General features: G+C 32.7%; 1 protein-coding gene across 1 annotated transcript; it reads left to right on the plus strand.

Annotated features, from left to right (window-relative positions):
• The first annotated feature begins 3608 nt into the window (after positions 1-3608).
• LOC145312282 (uncharacterized) lies at positions 3609-24658 on the plus strand. The gene is made up of 16 exons (XM_080151523.1): positions 3609-3673; positions 4314-4396; positions 4939-4998; positions 6600-6661; positions 7168-7252; positions 10167-10250; positions 10619-10693; positions 11274-11347; positions 15397-15512; positions 15952-16029; positions 17408-17467; positions 18638-18692; positions 18990-19029; positions 19673-19716; positions 22480-22537; positions 24035-24658. Exons 1-16 carry the CDS (start codon positions 3624-3626, stop codon positions 24202-24204), a joined length of 1194 nt encoding a protein of 397 aa, XP_080007649.1. The 5' UTR covers positions 3609-3623; the 3' UTR covers positions 24205-24658.
• Positions 24659-25366: the final 708 nt, after the last annotated feature.

The raw sequence follows: 25366 nt of genomic DNA on the forward strand, positions 1-25366 counted from the left end.
TAACTTATTTAACAACGATTTTTTATGTGATATAATCGTCCAATTGATCTGAGTTTTTGGAGTACTGATTCCTATATTAATAAGATACAATCTCTATAATCAAGTCTTAAAATGTCAGTATGTCTTTTAACATAATCAGTTCTAACACTCTACAAAAGTTAATGTTAGTCTGTCATACCGTTTCAGGAATTCGCTTTTATGGATGTTGTTTGTACTTTTTTTCTGTACTTTTAGACAATTATCCTTGTCAATATAATCGATTTTAAATTCAAATTGAATTGAATTGCAGTGACATATTTTTTACTAAAATTTTGACAAAATCAGTTTTTACGGACAAAACGCTGAATTTACTTTATGAGGGAAATAAATGTTTTGGGGTAGTTGCACGGAGTGCATTTAAATTTGAATTTAGTGAACTGTATATTTTTTTCTGTTCAGTAGTTTAAACTACATATATAGAACATATATTTGAAAGAATTTAAATTTTCTACATGGTAATTTTAAAAATATGAAGCCTTAAAAATCATATTTTTTGGGATATATGCACCTTATAATTCTGGTTTTTACAAAAACAGCATGACGATTATCTTGGTGTTGCCTAATTGATTGCTATTTATTGTATGATATTGTTATGATATACTTGTAATTTATGCTTGCAATCTAACTTTTAAATATACTTCATGCAAATATTCCTTTGCTTCATTAGGAACCTGTTTGAGAAACTATCAGTTGACCTGACATACTAATTTCCCTATACAAAATCGAGACAGGGTCTCCCCTATCTGGTAAAAGGTATATATAGCTGTTGCCCCTCTATTCTTTTCATTTAACATGAATTTTATTATTCTATGCTTGTTGTTATGCAGAAACAAGGATGATAACATTTATAGTGGCGAAGCTCTGAAACTCTAGGGCAAACTAATATTAACTCGTGTATGGTGTCAGAACTGAATATAAAGCAGAATATAAAATTAATATAAGTTTTAACAAAATTGTACGTAAATTTTTTTGCAAAATTAATATTTTTTTGTCTTTGGAGATGCTTCGCTTATAATATTGTACTTAGTTGTCCTAGGAATCACTAAAAGTCAGATATAAATCATTCAAAGTTTGAAATTGATAAACTATTCTAACATGTCTGAAATAACGAAAAGAGCTAACTGATTCAGACCTACGGACGGACGGACGGAAGGACGGACAGACCCTAACTATAGAAAAGCTTCGCTTTTACTAAGTAAATACAACTGTATTTGTTTTTCAGTCAGTTATCAACTCAACTTTGATAAGTTAACTTGCAATATAATATTTTTAAATTTTAATTGAAAAAGTGCTTGGTATATTATTACTTGGATGTTACACCAGATTTTTATGTATGTACTATAATAAAGTGAAACTTGTAGCTGGCTAAAATAACGATACCCCTTTTGTAGATTCACATAACATGATGTTTTAGCTGCATTAGTAAAATATAAAATCACTAATCTTCTAATATATGTAGTTATCAATTTAACCGCTAGAGTTCTCAATTTTACAATAGTTTATGCAATGCTTTATCTGTTTGACTATTTGTACTTATAAGTAAAACTAATTCGTACATGTTTGTTATTTTAAATTTTTTTAAAGGATTTATTTAAGAAAGAATTTATCATTTTTTGGAAACAGTTGAAAAACTTGATAAAGCATAATTAGTATTAGAAAACAGTCATAAAGATGTACCAGTATTTATATAATCGTGCAAACCCTGGTACTTGCTCATTTGATTCAATCAAATTACATTAAGTACAATCATTTTCTTGGAGGTTCAGAAATGAACTGAATAATAGTTATCTGCTGCATCGTAACCTGAGCAGCTTGCCGCGGATACTAAAATAAAAATGCAAAACGTATATTAATATTATGATTTTAATATTATACTATATATTATAACTAGCGGCTTCGCCCCTAGCCTCTAGGGGCTTTGCCCCAAGAGGTTTGATCAAACCAATTTTTTCGTATTTTAGATTTAAAAAAAAAAATTGGGGGGGGGGATTTTTTTTTGGGGGGGGGAGGTAGTCGACCCCACTATTTTAATTTTAGTTTTAAAAAGAAAAAGAAAAATTATGTTTTTTTTTGGGGGGGGGTATTTTTCACGTTTGGGGGGGTTGGGGGTGTCCCACCCCCCAAGAATATATTTATAAACCTTCCCGGGACCTATGAGAAGCTACCCTGTAAAGGAGAACCCGATCGGTTCAGCGGTTAGCGAGATCCTTCGCTACAAACAAACAAACAGACAGACAAACAGACAGACAAACAAAAAAACAGACAGACATCGTTCTACTTTGTATTATTACTAGCGGCTACGCCCCTAGAGACCTCTAGGGGCACTTGAGGAGGTGGAATTTAAATCCCAAAACCAATATTTTTTTTATTTTAATTTTAATTTTTTTGAGAAAGGGGAGTAATTTTTTACTGGGGGCGATTTTTCTTGGTAGGGTGGTGGTACCCTCGCCCAAAATAGTAAAAAACCTTCCTGGGATCTATAAGAAGATACCCTGTAAAGGAGAATCAAATTGGTTCAGCGGTTAGCGAAATCCTTCGCTACAGACCAAAAAAGTTTACTACTTTATATAATAGGATAATATGATATGATACATAATTTTTAGTTGCGAAGCTACTCTATAATTCACTTTGTCAGTCCGTATCGCCATGGGGGAAACGTGATTTTCTCGGCTCCTATTCAAGATAAACAGCTGAAATTTTTAGTGAAGATTCTCATGACATATGCCCATCTAATCTATACATTGTTTTGTCCGTCTGTCAAGATAAACGGTTGGATTTTTTAGTGATTGATTAAGTCAACATTCTACATATTTTGACCAAAGACGTGCTATTAGTTGGAACTTGGGGTGCTAAATCGAATTTTGATTTTAACGTTTTTCTTATTAGCTTCATGCTTGAAAAGACCACTATACAATATACATTTTAAAAGATTTCGTGATTTTTATTATTGAAGTTATTACGACATATTTTTTTCCAGATGCCTATTTATGATTTTTGAGCTTTGCTACTTATGGATGTTGTCATCCTTGTTCAGTATTTTACAGCAAAAATTTCAATTTTCAACATCTATAAAGTCAAAGCTCTAAAATTTGAAGGAAGGACAAACTAATAATTACACTTCTAGAGTGTCAGAACTTAATAAGCTAACATTTATAAGTCTAAACAAAATTTGATGCAAAATTGCATAAATCCATATAATAGTGTAACTTGATGCCTGTCTGTCTCTCTTAATTGGAAATGTAATTATATTTAATCATCCATTATCTTATCCCCTAACATCTCTGTGTATTTAAGAATGGATGTAGAATATACATTGATATTATAACATGGAAATAATTGTCGTCAATTTAGTATTAAATAATGAACATATTAATTGGTCAGTTCGTTCATTCAGTTGGAGAGAATGGAGGAGGATTAAGGGGAATCATTATTCTAGCCAGCCACAAGTTTCACATTATCAGAGTACAAGATAATCTGGTGTAAGATCCAAGTAATAATAAATCCATTATTTTCAGACATGTACATATATTTAATCATCCATTGTCTTATCCCCTAAGATCCCTGTATATTTTCAGACAGCAAAGATGGAGGACTGGAACCCCGAATGGGCCAGCATGCCCTGGAAACCTTGGACGTAAGTTATTCTTGTTGATAGCACAGCTACTAGAATAAATAGGATATTATGTTCGTTCGTTCGACAACAAATGTCGCCGATAACACAAAATTAAATAAGAATTGATTGTCTATGATTTTTAAAAAATCTTTGGTATAAGTTATGTAAATAGTGACAAAATTATTTATCATTGGGGATGCACATCAATTTATCGGCTATTGTCTTATCCCTTTAGATCCCTGAAAAATTATAATATTGCACTAAAGTGCTAATAACAAAAAAAAAGAAAATTTGAAATCTTATGTTTATAGTCATAGAATCAATTTAAGTTCTTGGGGTCAAGAAACTCAATTTCAACTTTAATGTATAAGTAGAATAAATGTATACGTATAGATGTGAATAAATGTATACGTATAAATGTATACCCCCAAAACTATCTGGTTCTGGTAGGGTGGCCCTTCCTCTTCTGCTAGCAATTTGCATTCTGCTCTTTTGTAGCGACTTGGCTTTGTTAGGATTTACGACGCTATTGGCTGATATTTAAAGTCCCAATTGAAAGTCGGCAGAAGATACAAGGGGGGGGGGGGATAAAGTTAATTAACCCTTTCACCTCTCCATTGTTTTTTTCTAATTCTGATCCTAATTTTATGTATATTTTTAGGGACCCAGCTGAAAGATACAAAGTTCTACCAAGTTTTGTCATTGGAGAATTTATTTTTATTGGGCTTACTTTGGTTACATTAGGTAATTTCTAGCGGCTGCGCTCCTAACACCTAGGAGCTATGTATCCTATTAAAGGCCTTGGAAGCTTCCATAAAATGGAGAACTCAATCTGTTCAGTAGTTATCGAAAATGATAATTTTTTCCGCTTTTGTCTGAAACAAATACTGAAGGCAAACCCACTTAACTTGAATTTAGATATATTAGAATCATCCTATTAATTTCAAACTTTGGAAGGTAATTAATATTAAAGTTGGGTATGATTTAGAAAAAGTCGCAACTTTATAATCATTACCAGAAAGTCCATACGTCCATTTGAAATATTTAGAATTTTGCAACAATCATTCCTACTACAATAATGTATTATATTTTAAATGAAGCATCTATGTAATCGAGTCCTAAACGTGTAAGTATGTCCTGAAACAGCATCCTATATTTAGTCAATTTTGCAGCTAATCTATTGAGAACAATCTTTATAACTGTGCTTATGTTCGTTTGTTCTTCCGTCTGATTTCAGAGCTTCGCTTTTATAGATGTTGTCATCCTTATTTTCATATAAATTTCAGTGCATGCCATTAGCTCTGGAAGAAAGTATGTTGCTGTTTGGGTTTCTGCTTTTATAACAGGTACTTTGCAGGGATCTAAAGGGATAAGACAAAGCCGATAAATTGATGTACATTCCTACTGATGATACACAAAATTTACCCCTTCAGTAGAGGTTAAAACGTTTGAACACTCAACTTATTTATCCAACCAATCTACAGTGTTTTTTTTATGAGAACTTTTTTGAAAGCAATTTTACCCCACTTATAGTTATCAGAATTTAATGATTAATGGCTTATTTTCTTCGTTTTTTAAGGGAAATTATGAAACAACCAAAAAAAATTACAGTTTTTGTTGAAAAAGTAGAGTAAAGTTGAAAATTAAAAACTTAGGTGTCAACATGAAAAATGGTTTTAGCGCATTTTTCTTATGTTTAAATATTCTACCTTTTGCAAGAATGGCTGCAAAACGCTTCAAAGTTGAGATATAGAGCTATAAATTTATACAGATACTATTGGGGACATGTACTAGAATAGGTCAAAGTTTGAAGGCCATATCTCAATCAGGGAGAAAGTACTGGCCCCCCAAAGTCGACTACTAAAAATCCAATTTTGAGCATAAGAAAAATGCGCTAAAACCATTTTTAGATGTTGTCACCTAAGTTTTTAATTTTCAACTTTACTCTACTTTTTCAACAAAAACTGTAATTTTTTTTGGTTGTTTCATAATTTCCCTTAAAAAACGAAGAAAATAAGCCATTAATCATTGAATTCTGATAACTATAAGTGGGGTAAAATTGCTTTCAAAAAAGTTCTCATAAAAAAAACACACTGTAAAGTCCCCAAAGTTGCCCGCCCAACGAATAAGAATATCTTGTGTTTTCCCTCAAAATACCTTGTTGAGCACTAAACACCCCTCCCCCTCTTTTTAAGAATAAATTGAAAACCCTTTACCCAACATAAGCTAACATTTCCTATTGTAATAACAAACAAACAAAATGATTGGGAAAGGGGGGAGGGGATTGCTTTTCATTGGAGGATTACGCCATAAATCTATATCGGAATTCTTGTAAAATGTATTTCAAAAGAATAAAAATTTATATAGTTCCTTCGTAGCAACGCCTCTTAAGGGGCGTAATTTCACAGTAGCTTTTCCCCTATGTCTAGCCCCTGAGGTGGGCTCTAACACTGCGGGACAATCACCTAACCCAACATAACCTAAAATAACCAATAAAAAGCTACTGTGAAATTTCAACGAAACGCCCCTTAAGAGGAGTTGCCACGAAAGGGACTATACCCACCCCCCCCCCCCAAAAAAAAAAATTCTATCCTTATTTAGTTAATTTAGTTTGGATTTAAACAACAATTAACAATAAATAAGTTTTAAAAGGTAAAATCCAGTTCTCGCCAGCTGCGCGTCAGCCGCTACTAAGCCTCAAAGTTAAACCCGTTTGGATGCTTTGAGAAATATCTAGAAAAGAGGAGTTGCCATATTTGGGTCAGGTTTAGACTTCCAGTCGATTTTTAAAATGGTAAAAGGTTGTTTTTTCCTGAGGCTTACAGGCGGCTGACGCGCGGCTGCCGAACACTGGTAAAATCCTATATGAAGATCCTAACGGTTCTCCGCCCCACCCCCTTAAAAAGATTTATAATGTATCCCTTTTTCATTTGTTTTTTAATATCAGGAACTGTGAACGATGCTATTTTCATGGTTCTGCCAATGGTTGACAACTTCTGGCAGTCTCAGGTACAGTTGTCATAGGGATAATTTTGTCCATTAGTTAAGTAAAATACAATAAGCGACTGCGCCCATATTATCTAGGGACTATATAGCGAAGGTTCTATAAAAAGTAGTACCCAATCGATTCAGTTGTTAAGCTTCAGACAAAAGACCGAAGGAACAAGTGAATTATAGAGTGGATGTAGTGGCATCAACTGCACTCCCCCCCCCCCCACATCAAGTCTCTAGAGGCATCTAGTTTTGTAGCCGCTAGATTATAAATTTCTACAATTATAATTTTAAGAACTGATATAAAAAAATATCTTTAGGCATAATGGATTTATCATTACTTGGCTCATTTTCGTGTACTCTACTAAAGTGAACATTATAGCTAGCTAAAATAACCTTTGCCCCCTATACCCCATACCCTTCTCTCCTACTGGATGAACGAACTGACCAACAATTATATCCATTTTAGCAAACTAAATTTATCCCCTGTCATAATATCCCCGAATATTCTATATCTATTTTAGGCGTGTATAATGTTGACCCCCCGGATGCCGTTGTATATCCCATGTGTATACAATGTCTTCATGTACAGTGGCTTCATTGCAGCAGGTTCTACAACCTTATTTTTATTACATGTATATCCCATGTGTATACAATATCTTCATGTACAGTGGCTTCATTGCAGCAGGTTCTACAACCTTATTTTTATTACATGTATATCCCCTGTGTATACAATGTCTTCATGTACAGTGGCTTCATTGCTGCAGGTTCCACAACATTATTTTTATTACATGTATATCCCCTGTGTATACAATATCTTCATGTACAGTGGCTTCATTGCTGCAGGTTCCACAACATTATTTTTATTACATGTATATCCCCTGTGTATACAATATCTTCATGTACAGTGGCTTCATTGCTGCAGGTTCCACAACATTATTTTTATTACATGTATATCCCCTGTGTATACAATATCTTCATGTACAGTGGCTTCATTGCTGCAGGTTCCACAACATTATTTTTATTACATGTATATCCCCTGTGTATACAATATCTTCATGTACAGTGGCTTCATTGCTGCAGGTTCCACAACCTTATTTTTATTACATGTATATCCCATGTGTATACAATATCTTCATGTACAGTGGCTTCATTGCTGCAGGTTCCACAACCTTATTTTTATTACATGTATATCCCATGTGTATACAATATCTTCATGTACAGTGGCTTCATTGCTGCAGGTTCCACGACCTTATTTTCATTACATGTATATCCCCTGTGTATACAATATCTTCATGTACAGTGGCTTCATTGCTGCAGGTTCCACAACCTTATTTTCATTATATGTATATCCCCTGTGTATACAATATCTTCATGTACAGTGGCTTCATTGCTGCAGGTTCCACAACCTTATTTTTATTACATGTATATCCCATGTGTATACAATATCTTCATGTACAGTGGCTTCATTGCTGCAGGTTCCACGACCTTATTTTCATTACATGTATATCCCCTGTGTATACAATATCTTCATGTACAGTGGCTTCATTGCAGCAGGTTCCACAACCTTATTTTTATTACATGTATATCCCATGTGTATACAATATCTTCATGTACAGTGGCTTCATTGCTGCAGGTTCCACGACCTTATTTTCATTACATGTATATCCCCTGTGTATACAATATCTTCATGTACAGTGGCTTCATTGCTGCAGGTTCCACAACATTATTTTTATTACATGTATATCCCATGTGTATACAATATCTTCATGTACAGTGGCTTCATTGCTGCAGGTTCCACAACCTTATTTTCATTACATGTATATCCCCTGTGTATACAATATCTTCATGTACAGTGGCTTCATTGCTGCAGGTTCCACAACATTATTTTTATTACATGTATATCCCATGTGTATACAATATCTTCATGTACAGTGGCTTCATTGCTGCAGGTTCCACAACCTTATTTTTATTACATGTATATCCCCTGTGTATACAATATCTTCATGTACAGTGGCTTCATTGCAGCAGGTTCCACAACCTTTTTTTCATTACATGTATATCCCCTGTGTATACAATATCTTCATGTACAGTGGCTTCATTGCTGCAGGTTCCACAACCTTATTTTCATTACATGTATATCCCATGTGTATACAATATCTTCATGTACAGTGGCTTCATTGCTGCAGGTTCCACAACCTTATTTTCATTACTTGTATATCCCATGTGTATACAATATCTTCATGTACAGTGGCTTCATTGCTGCAGGTTCCACAACCTTATTTTCATTACATGTATATCCCATGTGTATACAATATCTTCATGTACAGTGGCTTCATTGCAGCAGGTTCCACAACCTTATTTTCATTACATGTATATCCCATGTGTATACAATATCTTCATGTACAGTGGCTTCATTGCAGCAGGTTCCACAACTTTATTTTCATTACATGTATATCCCCTGTGTATACAATATCTTCATGTACAGTGGCTTCATTGCAGCAGGTTCCACAACTTTATTTTTATTACATGTATATCCCATGTGTATACAATATCTTCATGTACAGTGGCTTCATTGCTGCAGGTTCCACAACTTTAATTTTCATTACATGTATATCCCCTGTGTATACAATGTCTTCATGTACAGTGGCTTCATTGCTGCAGGTTCCACAACTTTAATTTTCATTACATGTATATCCCCTGTGTATACAATATCTTCATGTACAGTGGCTTCATTGCTGCAGGTTCCACAACCTTATTTTCATTATATGTATATCCCCTGTGTATACAATATCTTCATGTACAGTGGCTTCATTGCAGCAGGTTCCACAACTTTATTTTTATTACATGTATATCCCCTGTGTATACAATATCTTCATGTACAGTGGCTTCATTGCAGCAGGTTCCACAACTTTATTTTTATTACATGTATATCCCCTGTGTATACAATATCTTTATGTACAGTGGCTTCATTGCAGCAGGTTCCACAACATTATTTTTCATTACATTAAAGTAATAGGATGTCAGTGAGTCTGTCTGTGTTCATTTAAGGATCTTGCTAACCACTTGACCGATATTATCCTCCTTTATATTTAGCTTGTCACAGGTCTTAGGAAAGTTCATAGCTTTTTTTGGGGAGAATACCTCAATTCTCCTAAGAAAAAAATAGTCTTTCAAAATTTTGTTTCTTTTATATAATGTAAAGTTGTGGGTTGATTTCCCTTCTTTCCTCAAGTGACCCTAGGGGTGAAGCCGCAAGTGCAAACACTTAGAGATACAGACAGAAAGACAAAACTTTTATATACCCTAGGTGCTTTTAGGTCATGGGAATCCTCACAATAAAGGTTAAACAACTAATTTCATGTTACTGTTGAAGAGTAATTTATACTGTTTGAATCGTGTTAAAATAAATATTATAAATATCCTTGACTGCTATTTTAAAAATATGTTTTGGCCACAATAGATGAAACTTACGTATATTTTCACATGTAGAGCTGCTATTCTGATAATCCTTATTCTTTAGATTGTTTAAAAGTTCCTCTGATAGTTGGATCCTGTATTGCTGGGATTATGGGAGAAGCTGTGTACAGTCCTTATGATATTACAGGTATAAATTTGGTAAGAGTGTACAAAATGGAGTTGTGCCAATAGTTTTTTGTTTCTGTTGGTGTAAAAAATGGGGAAGTCTGCGCCATTTTCAATTAATGGGGGTTTTAGAAACCACTACACTCTACTTCCACACACCCATGTATAAGTTTATAGAGAATGATGAATACAAAAAGTAGAAATTATCATGAAAAATACAACATTTTTATTGTGTATATTTTATTTTAATTTTTATATTGCATGGTTTAGAACCTTTGATCTCAATAAAACCAAGCATTGCCAACAATGGAGAAACAGATACATAAAAAAAACGATCTGCTTAAATTTTTGAGTTCTTTAAATTCTTAAATAAAAAAACATTTTGTTTAGGAATCAAATTTTTATGGTGGACTTGGCATGATACAGATGCTCCAATCAGACATAGGATTCTTGGTACTCCAATAGGTAAATATATACCTGGTATTATACAGATGCTTCAATCAGACATAGGATTCTTGGTACTCCAATAGGTAAATATATAACTGGTATGATACAGATGCTCCAATCAGACATAGGATTCTTGGTACACCAATAGGTAAATATATATCTGGTAAGATACAGATGCTCCAATCAGACATAGGATTCTTGGTACTCCAATAGGTAAATATATACCTGGTGTGATACAGATGCTCCAATCAGACATAGGATTCTTGGTACACCAATAGGTAAATATATATCTGGTAAGATACAGATGCTCCAATCAGACATAGGATTCTTGGTACTCCAATAGGTAAATATATACTTGATATATACTCCAATCCAACTAAATTATGTGCAGTGTTAAAGGAAAGGGGGAAAGGGGTTGGTTAGCAGGGGACATTTGTTAAAATGTGTTTTTATTAGCTGCAAAGAAAATTCTTGATAAAGGATTCCTCATCATAAACATCTTGTCTGAAACTTATTAGTTTAATGTTCATCTATTAACTTTGATTATTTATAAAAATTGTTATCTTATCTACTTGTTTAAAAAAAATATATTTTATAGGCTCCAGTGTTTGGGTGATAACCTTTACATGTATGTTTTATTTCGTCCTCCATTCAACACTATTCAGGAAAAAGGTAATTTTATAGCAATCCTCACTATATGTGAATTTTAAAACTTAATTACAATTCAATAAGCATGTAGGGCCCTTTTACTGTGGTGCCCTAACCTAAACAAAAACTTACCCCTCCCCCAGGGGTAGATATACCACACTTTTCTGGGATCTTGCCAGATCAAGTATCAACTGTGGGGAATACCAAAGGATGACTCCATGCAAAATTTGAGCCGGCTCCGGCCAAAACCGGCCGGGATTTTTATAAAAAAACGATTTTTTCCGGTTTTTAGGGGGTATCTGTAAATCAAGCCCCCTCCTGGGTACCCCCCAATGATGATTTTTGCTTTAAGGTCTGATCTGAATTCCTCAACACTGGATATGACCCCTAGAGTTGAAAAAATGGTTAAAATCCGGTCTTTTGACCGGTTTCCGGCCATTTCCGGCCCAAAAAAAAATTTTTAAAAATCAAAATTTCATCTAAAATTTAAAAAAATATGCTTTAAATTCCATTTTTCATTAATAATTTTTCAAAAAACAAAAAGCTTAGGCAATGAAGATAATTTTAACAACTTAAAATGTGAAAAAAGGTTGAAAATTGACAAACTTATGTCAATTTGAAAAAAGTTGGTAAATCCTAAAAATTTGATGGATTTATACATACATTTCAGAATTTAGGTTGACTTTGGTCTTTAACACATGCAATATCCAACAAAATTACAATCCTTTCCACGACATCCCTCCATAAGGAGCGATTCTTCGTATTTTTCACAGTAGCTTTTCTCCTATTTCTAGCCCCTGCGGGGGGCTCTAACCCTGCGGGGCCAATTACCTAACCCTGTGGGGCAATCACCTAACACAATATAACCTAACCTAACCTAAAATAACCTATAAAAAGCCATTTTAAAAATACGACTAATCGCTCCTTATGGAGGGATGTCGTGGAAAGGACTATACCCAAATGTTTTTCTTAATCCAAATTCTACATTCCCTGGCGGTTCCAGGGATATATCAGTAAGGCTTGTCGGCTGGCCAGAAAGCTTTTAACAGGCGGCCGACTAAAGGCCGGATTAGATGGTTTTTAATAATATTTGAGTCAATTTTCAATGATAAGATAACGAGTTCAATATATATATATATCAATTTGGAATTTGTTAATTACAATATCACATTTAGTTTTTTTCATAAATTAATTACAATTTAATATACAATTTAATAGTTTTTTGTAGCGAAGCTACTCCACAATTTAAAATGTGTGTCTGTCCGTATGTCCATATGTCAGGGGATGAACCTCTAATTAAGATATATGTCTGAGTTTTTCTGTGTACATTCCTCTCAGCATCTAATCTAATTCCGTCTGTCTGTTGGTTAGGCTCAAAATAGTTTCATTAATTTTTTGTTTGTAATATCTTAGTCCACATCTGCTCTATAATCAACTTAATCCATTTGCCCACTTTGATCAATGTACTACTTATGTATGTTGTAATCCTTGTTGTTTGTTATTACAAAAATTTATTTATTGCCAAAATACAATTCTTATATAAAACTATTCTTCCGAAAGTTCATAGTTTTTAATGATGCTATTGTAGGTATTTTTTTTCCTGGCTTCAGAAATAGCTACTGCCTTGCCCAATTTAGACTCAAAAGGAATGTCTTTCATAGCTACTGACGATATCAATTATGATTATAGAGTTGCTACGCTTTCTAAATCGTACCTAACTACTACAGGAATCATCATGCAAAGTTTGAAATCGATAGGACAATTCTAACATGCCTAAATTAACGAATAAAAGCTATCTATCTCGGACGGACGGACGGACGTACGGACGGACCGACCCTAATTATAGAAAAGCTTCGCTTTTAAAAATCATTTTGGAAAAATTATATCAAGTCATATGACGCAAAAAAATAAACTTTAATATTGATTACCTTCATGAGTTTCATATTGTGCAGAACTTCTCATATGATATGGAGGTATATTTATTTTATTTTGTAAAACTTTGTGATAAACTTCTAATTTCGATTTGGGTACTTTTGATTCATCTATTGCAGGAAATAGCTGTAACATTATTGCTGGTAGTTTTTTCTTTGCACAACAATGTTTGTATACTTTTCTTATCTCGCAAACATATCTACGTAAGTTGCCTTTTACACGAGCTACATCATGATTGAAAATCTCATTAACCTTAATTGAATTAATTGAAAATCTATTGATCAATATAAAAATTTCATTTTACATCTTTCTGACAGCTTTTATAAAGAAACGTTAAATATTTTGTAATGTAGTTATGAAGTTTGCGTTAAAATTTTATCATTAAACTCTGAATATGAAGTATTTTTCTATATTTGGATGTTCAGCTAATAGTTATAATTTTTAAGGCTTACTTACTTTTTAAATAATTTTATCTAAAACAGCCCCAATATCGTTGTCGTAGAGAGGAAGTGCATTACAAAGTTCTAAATTGGTTGGTAAAGTGTGGGAAGGAAGGTCATATTCTTTAAATTTTTTGTTCCCAACCAACTCCAGATTGTTCCAGCTAATCCGTTCTTTAAAATACTTTCTACAGTGCGTTTTTTTTTATGAGAACTTTTTTGAAAGCAATTTTACCCCACTTATAGTTATCAGAATTTAATGATTAATGGCTTATATTCTTCGGTTTTTATAACCATTTATAGAACATCAAAAAAATATTTCAGTTTGTATTAAGAAAGTACAGTAAAATCAAAAATTCAAAACCTAGGTGTTAACATCTAAAAATGGTTTTAGCGCATTTTTCTCATGCTCAAATCTTCTACCTTTTGCAAGAATGGCTGCAAAACGATTCAAAGTTGAGATACATACTTAAAAATTGATACAGATACTTTTGGGGACATGTACTAGAACATATCAAAGTTTGAAGGCCATATCTCAACCAGGGAGGAAGTACTGGCCCCCAAAAAAGGACTACTGAAAATCCAATTTTTTCTTGCAAAGGGTAGAAGATTTGAGCTTAAGAAAAATGCGCTAAAACCTTTTTTAGATGTTGACACCTAAGTTTTGTATTTTTGATTTTACTGTACTTTTTAAATAAAAACTGAAATATTTTTTTGATGTTCTATAAATGGTTATAAAAAACGAAGAAAATAAGCCGTTAATCATTAGATTCTGATAACTATAAGTGGGGTATAATTGCTTTCAAAAAAGTTCTCATAAAAAAAAACACACTGTATAACGCATCTTAAATGAAATATGATTATGAAAACTAAAATTCAAGCTAAAGGGAACATTTATTTCTAATTATTTTTATGTTATCTAATTTATATATACATTGTAAGAGATAGATAATATGATAGACAATTATATATAGCTTTTTTGTAGTTCCCCTAAAAAGGGGTAAGAAAGTAAAAGGGGGTGATTCATTAAAACCAAACATCATTCATACACACAATTTACATTAGAAAAATGCGGTCAAATTTTTAGGATTTACCAACTTTTTTCAAATTGACATAAGTTTGTCAATTTTCAACCTTTTTTCACATTTTAAGTTGTTAAAATTATCTTCATTACCTATGCTTTTTGTTTTTTGAAAAATTATTAATGAAAAATGGAATTTAAAGCATATTTTTTTTAATTTTAGATGAAATTTTGATTTTTAAAAATTTTTTTTGGGGCCGGAAATGGCCGGAAACCGGTCAAAAGACCGGATTTTAACCATTTTTTCAACTCTAGGGGTCATATCCAGTGTTGAGGAATTCAGATCAGACCTTAAAGCAAAAATCATCATTGGGGGGTACCCAGGAGGGGGCTTGATTTACAGATACCCCCTAAAAACCGGAAAAAACCGGTTTTTTATAAAAATCCCGGCCGGTTTTGGCCGGAGCCGGCTCAAATTTTGCATGGAGTCATCCTTTGGTATTCCCCACAGTTGATACTTGATCTGGCAAAATCCCAGAAAAGTGTGGTATATCTACCCAGGGGTGTCCAAGCTTTTTTTTGGGGGGAGGGGGTTAATCTAATTTTTTTAAAATCAGAGGGGTAATGTAAGAGGTTTTAAAGTTTGTTGTCATTCTTGTTATAATTTGTTCCTTATTTAGTGGTCCATATTGAGTTCCTTGTTGGTGACAGCTGTATTCTCAACTCCCCTTATGATGGTACAAATGGCAACGTTACAATTTATTACCCTGGAATCTCAGGGTCTACCTACACATAGGTAAATCAAATAGCCTCACTTTTTGGGGGAGATTTTGAATATTCTCCTGGAATCTCAGGGCCTATCTACACATAGGTAAATCAAAAAGCCCCACTTTTTTTGAGGGATTTTGAATATTCCCCTGCCTCAACGCATTTTCTACATTTATGTTTTATTCTCAGAATCTATTTTACAGTATTGCTTTAAAACCGATTAATATCCGGTAGATTAGAACCGGTTCTTAGCAATACTGAAAAATTATGGGTAGCATAGTATTATTTCACTATGGCATCTTGGGGCTAAAAAAATTGTTTTAATCTAAAAATGTAAATTTTATATCCGTGGATAGCTGTTTATAATACGATGTGATAAATAACTATTGCAAAATCAAAATAGTAACACTTTATCAGAGTACATGAAAATCTGGTGCAACACCCAAGTAAAAATATATCAATTTTAGATCATTGTATGCTGTTCTGATAATCTATGGAATTATAATCCTAGTGGGGTCTAGAAACTCTACACCCAAAGAAACCAGGTAATATATGGAATTATAATCCTAGTTGGATCTAGAAACTCTACACCCAAAGAAACCAGGTAATATATGGAATTATAATTCTAGTTGGATCTAGAAACTCTACACCCAAAGAAACCAGGTAAAGTATGGAATTAAAATTCTAATTGGGTCTAGAAACTCTACACCCAAAGAAACCAGGTAATATATGGAATTATAATCCTAGTTGGATCTAGAAACTCTACACCCAAAGAAACCAGGTAATATATGGAATTATAATTCTAGTTGGATCTAGAAACTCTACACCCAAAGAAACCAGGTAAAGTATGGAATTAAAATTCTAATTGGGTCTAGAAACTCTACACCCAAAGAAACCAGGTAAAGTATGGAATTATAATTCTATTTGGGTCTAGAAACTCTACACCCAAGAAAACCAGGTAATTTATGGAATTATAATTCTATTTGGGTCTAGAAACTCTACACCCAAAGAAACCAGGTAATATATTGAATTATAATCCTAGTTGGGTCTAAAAACTCTACACCCAAAGAAACAAAGTAATATATTGAATTATAATCCTAGTTGGGTCTAGAAACTATACACCCAAAGAAACAAAGTAATATATTGAATTATAATCCTAGTTGGGTCTAGAAACTCTACACCCAAAGAAACCAGGTAATATATTGAAATATAATCCTAGTTGGGTCTAGAAACTCTACACCCAAAGAGACAAGGTAATATATTGAATTATAATCCTAGTTGGGTCTAGAAACTCCACGCCCAAAGAAACCAGGTACATTAAACAATTTGTCACCCAAATAAATGTATAATTATAGATGTATAACCATGGCCCATATGGGGGATGGACTTTTTTATCTGCTAGCAAATTGCTTTCAGCTCTTGGCTGTATTAATATTTCTGAGAGCTATTCACTTTTATTCAATGTTCAAGTCGTGACAGGGTAGAGTTACATATAACTCTTCCCCCCTCTATTCTTTTAGTTTAATTTCAATTTCCTTAGTAGTGCAAATAAAGGAAAGGCATGCCCTTAAAATTCCCTTCAAGGGGGGTTAAAAGGCATTAACACCCTCTTGGAATGTCTTAAAACAACATAGAAATCCACGTGAAATGCGATTAAAATTTGATTTTTTTCTTTAAAAAGTAGAATGCTGAAATATTAAAACTCAGGGCTCAGCAGCAGTGCCTCAATCGCACATGAGCCACAAAGTTAAATCCGATTGGATGCTTTAATAGATTTTTTGAAGAGAGGGAGTGTTGTATTTGGTCATAATTAGACTTCCAGTTGATTTTAATCTTGTCAAAGGTTAATTTCCCTGAGGCTTAAAGGCGACTGACGTGCAGCTGGCGAGCCCTTAAAATTAAATTCATTTTGACAATTTTTAGGATTAAATCTGTGAACTACTTGTTGCTGATTGGTCTCATTGGATACTACTCTTTTCTTGTGTAAGTTTAGTATTTTCCTGTATTGCTTTTAAGGCGATTAATATCCACTGGATTAGAACCGGTTCTCAACCATACTGAAAAATCATGTATAGGATGGTATTACAGACAATTTCCATTAATAATAAAATTTAGATTTGTTGTCTTGTAATTTTTTACTTTAATATCCGTGAAAAGCTGTCTATAATACAATGTGATAAATAACTATTATCAAAGATCTATTATATATTAATCCAAATTGAACAAATTCAATAGATTTTTCCATTCAAAAGCATAAATAATTATTGTAAAAAACTGAACTAATTTTATTCCTTATATAAAGGATGTGCAAAAAAAAATGCGGATATTAAAAAAATTGCGCGGCTTGTGTTAATAGTAAAAAAGTGTTGCACATACCGTTAGAACCGCTATGAACTCTATTTTTTGGAAATAAAAGAACGGTTCCAGTGCTACGTATTGTTAGGGAGCTACGTGGTAAAATGTCCCAACTGGCATAAAACTGACTTGCGAGTATATTACTAAATATTAGAGAATAGGGTGTGCAAAAAGAAATGTGTACATTTTTAAATTTAATATAAGAACGGTCCCTGTGCTACAAATAATCTAGGAGCTAGGTGGTAAAATGTCCCAAAATTTACTCGCAAGCCAAGTTTTAAGTCAATTGGGACACTTTAACGTGTAGCTCCTTAACTATACGCAACACAGGAACCGTTCTTATATTTCCAAAAAAAAGTTCATAGCGGTTCTGACGGTACGTGTAACACTCTTTTACTATTAACAAAAGCCGCGCAATTTTATTTTTAAAAATGTCCGCATTTTTTTGCACACCCTATATATTAGAACAGCTACTTTAAAATTAGATTTAGTCTCATGAATTTATATAGAATATAAGTAGATATTATGGCAGGGACAAATTGTCGTCAATTTAGGTTGCTAACTTGGAACTCATTTTCATTTACTCTAAAAAAGTGTAGCTCACAGCTTTTTAAAGTAACGATAACCCTCATACACTCACTTCACCCCATTCCCTTCATTCCTACAGGATGAACGAACTAACCAATATATGAAGTCCAAATTTATACCATAGTTTGAAGCTAAAGTGACGAAAAATTTTACCTTGTCAATATATCCATGTATTTCCTAAATTCCTATATTCACGGTTCCTTAATTCAGGTTTAACATGGCAGCTGGTAAACCAGAGAAGCATCTTTCCATTGGTGTCCACCAGGTTTATATAACATTAACGGGGGGGGGGAGGTGTTCTTAAAGCCTTTATTACGACAGAGGGGGGGATTGGATGGGCCATTCGCTCTAAAGAAACTATATAGGAAAGTAAAAAAGTTCAGATTAAAAAAATGCAAATGTCAATATATCAAAATTAGGTCGACCAAGCTTTTTTTAGGGAGGGGAGGTTATGGGGCATATACCCCCCCCCCCCCCCAAAAAAAAAAACACAAAAAAAATTTAGTCTTGGACTTTAAAATTCAAATTGCTAGAAATTATAAATGTTTTGTGATTTTTCTAGGAGTATGGAGATTGTAATATAACAGCCCCTGACATAACAGGTGGAGCTAAATTTTATTGAATATATATTTCATATTTTTATAAAAAACAGTATATTAGCTTAGCACTTTTCATGTACCCTGACAAAGTAATACTGGCAGCTGGCTAAAATCTTGGTCCTAATTAACTAGTTAAATTGGCGGTTGCATAACATTTTTCTATTAACACAAGCCGCTCAATTATAATTTTAAAAAGCAGAGGAGAAAATTAATTTCCTATCATGATTTACTTTAAAGCTTAAGAATTTTTATGTAAATATTTACTAAATATTTTACTTTTTACTTATTTTTGTAATAATGTAGTAAAAATGGTAAGTGAAATGAATTATTTTGATTTTCTTAGCTTCAAATATATATATGTATATACTAGTAGCCTCGCCTTGCCTTTGCATTTTAAAGATTTTTTTGTGAACACATTATTTTTTAAAAAGTTACTTGACTAAAACAAATTAGGAGCTTTTTTGTTTTTAGCCTACCACAGGTTTAGGTATATTCCCTGAAGAGTAGAATCCAATCATTTTGCGGTTACCGAGATCTCAAGGGACAGACAGACGGACGGACGGACGGACAGACATCATTCTACTTTGTATTATAGATAATAGTATATTGCATGTATGAATATTAAACACATTTTATAAATTTGTAGGGCACTACAGACAAGTTTACCTCTGCAGGGACACACACGGGCAGGTATTGTCTATAAATAACATTGGATTTTCAAAGTAATGGATATATCAGAGTATCATGTACTCTAATAAAGTTAAACTTGTAGTTGGTTAAAATAACAATACACCCCCCTCTCTCCTCCTACTAGATGAACCATAAATGATATCCATGTTAGCAGCCTAAATTGACGACCTTATTTCCCCTGACATAAAATTCATGTATTTATTATATCCATTTTTAAAGTTAACTTTCGTAATTATATTCCTCTTAAGACACTTTGGCGGCAAAATAGGATTTTATGAACTTTCAAGTTGCGTAATTCTTTTAATACTTTTAATAGGTGGGTTAGAAAACTCCTTAATGTGTGGTATCCGCCTAGGTTAAATGGCAGACACCAGAGTTCAAATGACTACGGCAGTGCGAACAGACGTGGACACATATATTATAGAGAAGCTACGCTTCTCTAGCAATCACTAAATAATAAACAGAGTCTATTCAGTTGTTCCTTTATTCAGGGTCTAAGGTTTACTAAAGTTATATACAACAAACAATAAATACACAGATTGGAATAAGTAATCATAAACAGAATCAATATAATACATATACAATAATCAGTTTGGGCAATAATGATCCCCCATCCCTGGAAAGGGTGGGGGGAATTAACAATACAGCTTAACCATAATAAGGCTGTCAGAATCTATCATTAATTTTAGGCATAGGGAGGGGGTCGGCAGACCCCTTCCCAGGACTCGGGGGAGGGCCCTCGGCCCTTCTCCGAACCCAGGTCAGGGTTGCCATAGACATGGCTCACGGTTGCCGAATACCACAAATGCACTGCGAATTTTAAAAGAAAAAAAGTTGACCCTCAAAATTTCACCTTAAAGTGATACTTTTCTAATAGTTTATAGTCCACTAACTCATAAGCAGTAAGAATTTAAATCCATTAAGTCCCTTCTAACGAGATATTGGCAACTTTTTGCACACATTTTTGCAAACGGCAATTATTTCCTTTATTTGAAGTTTTGGATAATAACATTTTCATAAAAGTTTTCAGTAATAATCATTTAAGATCCATTGTTGAGAAAAAATAACTGAAAAAATGTGTTTCCATGCAAAATAAGCTTAAAATCTAATGATTTTAAATATTTGCGATTTAATGGTAAAAAAGAATATTTTTTTCTTTTTGATAGCCTGAATATGTTTAATTTTGTTTTTTATATAATCTATTCTTTGAATAGACATGCATATTCTTGCAGATTTTTAAAAAAATTTTAAAAATCAAAAATCGAAATTAATCAAAATTTATCTAGAGCCTTTGAAAAATACTTTTGATATTTTTAACCTATATAATCAATAAAATCAATGAAAAATAAAAAAAGTTTTATAAAACAAACTTTTAGAAAAGGTTTAAGATAACTTCATAAAATTAGCATTTAAGTAGGATATTTTTCTTGTCTGTTTTAAAAATGCAAATTAAACATAGTTAACGAATATTTAATTAGCAAGAATAGTAATAGAATATTTCAATAACTACTTAAACCTTTTTGTGGCTATGTTATTTATTTAAACAGAAAATCTATTTTGTCAGAATTATAAAAATAATGAAATATTTTCAAACAAGCTTGCAAAATAAACGTAATTTTATCAAACTTCCTCACAGTTTTTAGAAGATATTGTTGTAAAATATTAATTATTAAAATAAAATCTTTAATTTACAATGTGTAAAACACCTAAAAGTAAATTCTAAGCAAAATTAGATTTATTCTCTAGATTTAGAGTAGCTGCGCTACTTAAAAAAAAATCTAGTATTGAAACCTACAGCTGATCAAAAATCAATAGTCATAAATTGGTGGTTTACAGATATCTAAACATATATATACACCTTACAGATTTATTTTTAAGATGGAATGTAAAGTTATTATGCGAGATGTCATTTAGTCAAATTTTAAACAAAATAATTTTCATTAATTCATTAACAAAAAATAATGTTATAAATTTAAACTCACAAAGAGACTATTGTGTATTTTATTATTATGTTCTTTCTGCAATCTGATTCAAAATAAACTTTTTCTCTCATTCAAGTCAGGGATGAGTTTAGTACCAAAAAAAATAAAACAAGTTGAAATACTTTTAATTTAATTAGATATTATTGTATAATATTTTCTTTTATATATAATTTAAGAAATATATTTATAAAATATTTACCTGTCATAAAGACGACATATAAAAACAACATCCTTATAAGGAAATTAAAATCTATTTTCAAAATTTTCAAATTCATTTTATGCTTAAGAAGGGACGAGAAGGAATTGAAATTCAACATTAACTTGTTATTTTGCTTGTATATTTATCATATTTGTTTACAGTTTATTAGTAAAGTTTGGTAATACTTTATTTCGAGTCTATCATGCAGTGAATGGTAGGAACAATAGGTATATAAATACAATTAAGTTGCTTTTCCCGAGCAAGTTTTAGTCTATTTCGTAGTAAGGTAAGGTTCATGCCATTTAGTGTATTCTAAATCCTATTCCAGTATGCCTTCGACCCCGATTGATAACTGCTGGATAAGAACTGGTTCTCCACCATAGTGAAAAACCATGTATTGCATTGTTTTAATGACAATTTTCCACGAATATTAAAATCAATACCAGCTTACTTTTGCTGGACATTTGGTCCCGCAGGGCCATCTAAAGTGAAAAGAAATGTATATATGATCCGTGGAAAGCTGTCTATAATACGATGCGATAAATAACCATTATTATTATAAATAACTTTTTTTAAATATAGGACTATGAGCTCGACTGTGAAGACTTGTGCACTGAGCTGGGAGTTGACTGTACTGACGGTAAACCTTAATTGAAGCCCTTTATAGTGCCTAAAAAATGACGTCATAATAGAAAAGTCCAATATTCGGGTCCATTTCGTGGCAACGCCTCTTAAGGGACGTTTCTTCGTATTTTCACATTAGCTTTTCTTCCATTTCTAGCGCCTCCGGGGGGCCAATTGCCTAGATAGCCATGCATTGCAATCACCTAACCTAACATAATCAAACCTAACCATAATACCCTATCAAAAGCCCTTGTGAAATACGACGAAACGCCCCATAAGAGGCGTTGCCACGAAAGGGACTATACCCCAATATTCTAATATGACATGATTCGGTATTTTTCAGCCGAAAGTTTTAAAATCTATCTCCTTTTTTATAGGCACTAAAGTTAAACACTTTTAGCCAAAAATCCCGAATTATGACATCCTTATAATAAAGTAACAAGATGTCTGTCTGTTTGTTTGTCTGTGTGTTTGTCCGAAGGATCTCGCTAACCGCTGAACCTATCGGTTTCTCCTTAATAGGATAGCTTCTCATAGAGAAATCACAAAAAATCTGAAAAAATCTTTTTTGCGTGGACCCTTGAACACAACATAGAAAGCATTTCTCAAGTAAAAAACAAACATTTAAAGTGCCACTAAAGGCCTCTTTGGCGAAGACGCTAGTAATAATAATTTACCTAAATGCCTTATATGTAATATTTCTAATGAAAAATCAATATTCCTGTTATATTGTTAAATTTATTAACCATTACTTTTCTTACGAATCTACTCTACAAGCTATTGCGTTCTGACTATAATACAATTAGTAGATTGATGTTTGTCTGTCCGTCTGTCCATCCGTCTGTCTGTCCCTTAAGATCTCGGTAACCACTGAACCGATTGATTTTTATTTTTCAGGGAACACACCTACTGGTCCTGTTGTGGTTTTAGGCTATTTTCTTGGGGGGTGGGACACTATGGGGCCAACTAGTATCATTTCATGCATAGATAATTTTCCAGAAATATTACTATAAAATCTTAATACCAATACCAGTTTAGATGTGCTAGGCCTACGGCACCTACAGCCAACAAAATCTAATATAATATTTCTTAATTTTACTATATAAAGCGAAATAAATCTAAAATAATATTTGGGGGCAGATAAAAGGTCGTCAAAGTGTTGTCCCCCAACGACAGCTGAAAATCACGTATAGGTTTCTTGATTTCTTGTTTTGAATTAAATTCATTGTTAGTATAAATGAATATACAGACAATTACCTCCCTTCCTTTTTCAAAGACCTCTTTCGTCTGCTTCTAAATTATTTTCTGCTACTTTGCTGTGTTAATATAAATGACACAACTGGTTGATTATCAAAAAGTCATTAGAAAGATGGGGAGATACAGTTATTTAACCCTTTCTCCCTCTAGTGTTTTACTTTAATATTTAATCCTTTCTCCCTCTCATGTTTTACTCTAATGTATAATCTGCTGCGACGCTATAAATAAATAATTCCTTGTTTTTTATTTATTTTAGTAAGTACTAGCTGGTACGCAGTGTGTGGGCGACGTCACTCCAACAAGAACAAGTGGTTGTACAGCATCGCAACTATTTGTACAACAGCCGCGCTACTCTACACATATCTTCTGACCACACATGCTTGTCATAATAAGACCAAGAGAAGCAGCAAACAAAAAGTCACATAAATTTGGATTCTTGTTAATAGTGATGCTTTTCTATAATTAGGGTCAGTCCATTCGTCACGGACAGTTAGCTCCTTTGGTAGTTAGGCACGATTTATAAAGCGTAGCAACTCTATAATCGCAAATAGAATATCCGTACTTCCATTTTAAACATGCAAATTTTTACAAATTTTTACTTGATATAATTATCCGATTTATCTGATTTTTGAAATACTAATTCCTAGGACAACAAAGTACAATGTTATAAGCAAACCATCTCTATAATCAAGTTCTGAAAAAATGTAAGTATGCCCTTGAAATATATCCTGTTTTTAGACAGAATTTCAACAAATTTACTTACATTTTTGTTTTGTTTTTTATACATTTATATTCTGAATATTCAGTTCGCTTTTATGGAAGTTGTCCTCCTTGTTTTTATAATGAATATGTAATTTATGAATAAAAGTTGTTTTTCACTGATGCGCTATTTGATATTTAAAAATATTAATTATTAATTAGTCTATTCTATAATATCTAAAAAAAACAGAATGTCTATCTGTAATTTTGTGTGTAGCATAAGATCTCGCTAACCAATGCACACTGGTCCGGAGGGGTCAACAATTCAATTTTTCCTACCCATCAATTTAGACAAAAGTTGACCTGCCAGCCTTCAAAGACATTCTGGGCCACCTATATTTTAAATATCAACCCATGTTGATAATATGTTTTTTGAAATAATTTGGGGCCAAAGCTGCAGAACTCTAAAATCTAAGAACGTATTATTGACATAATAGTTAAATTGGCTATACTTGCTTAAATCTGATAAAATCAAATATCCGCATGTTGGAAATTGTCCAACTAAAATAAGTCCTATATAAGTTCAAAAATTATTTATAACACAAAAAATGGTACAAAATCCAAAAATGTGTTTTTTTTTCTTAGTTTTTAAGATAAGGGTAAGTTTGGCAAAATTTTCTTATTGAGTACTCTCTGAGCTTTTCGCATGTTTATTAAAGAGAATTTGTTGGTATTGCAATTAGCTTCATATTTCACGATATATATGGCATCCGGTTTTGTTCGTTTTTTGCATTATCTTAAAAACTAATAGATCGATTAAATTTCATCGATGTTGTAATTTAGAATTATTCCGACGCACGTAGAGGGGGGAAGGATCTATTTTTGCGGA

This window comes from Acartia tonsa, chromosome 2 (assembly GCF_053477335.1).
Source record: "Acartia tonsa isolate MP-2025a chromosome 2, ASM5347733v1, whole genome shotgun sequence".
Classification (NCBI taxonomy): domain Eukaryota; kingdom Metazoa; phylum Arthropoda; class Copepoda; order Calanoida; family Acartiidae; genus Acartia; species Acartia tonsa.

Bases quoted from the DNA above. Each gene is read 5' to 3' on its own strand.
- LOC145312282 (XM_080151523.1), top strand. From the start codon at position 3,624: ATGGAGGACTGGAACCCCGAATGGGCCAGCATGCCCTGGAAACCTTGG. The intron at 4,999-6,599 runs GTACTTTGCAGG...TTTTAATATCAG, and splicing joins GGTTTCTGCTTTTATAACAG to GAACTGTGAACGATGCTATT. The intron at 17,468-18,637 runs GTAAGTTTAGTA...TCCTTAATTCAG, and splicing joins GGATACTACTCTTTTCTTGT to GTTTAACATGGCAGCTGGTA.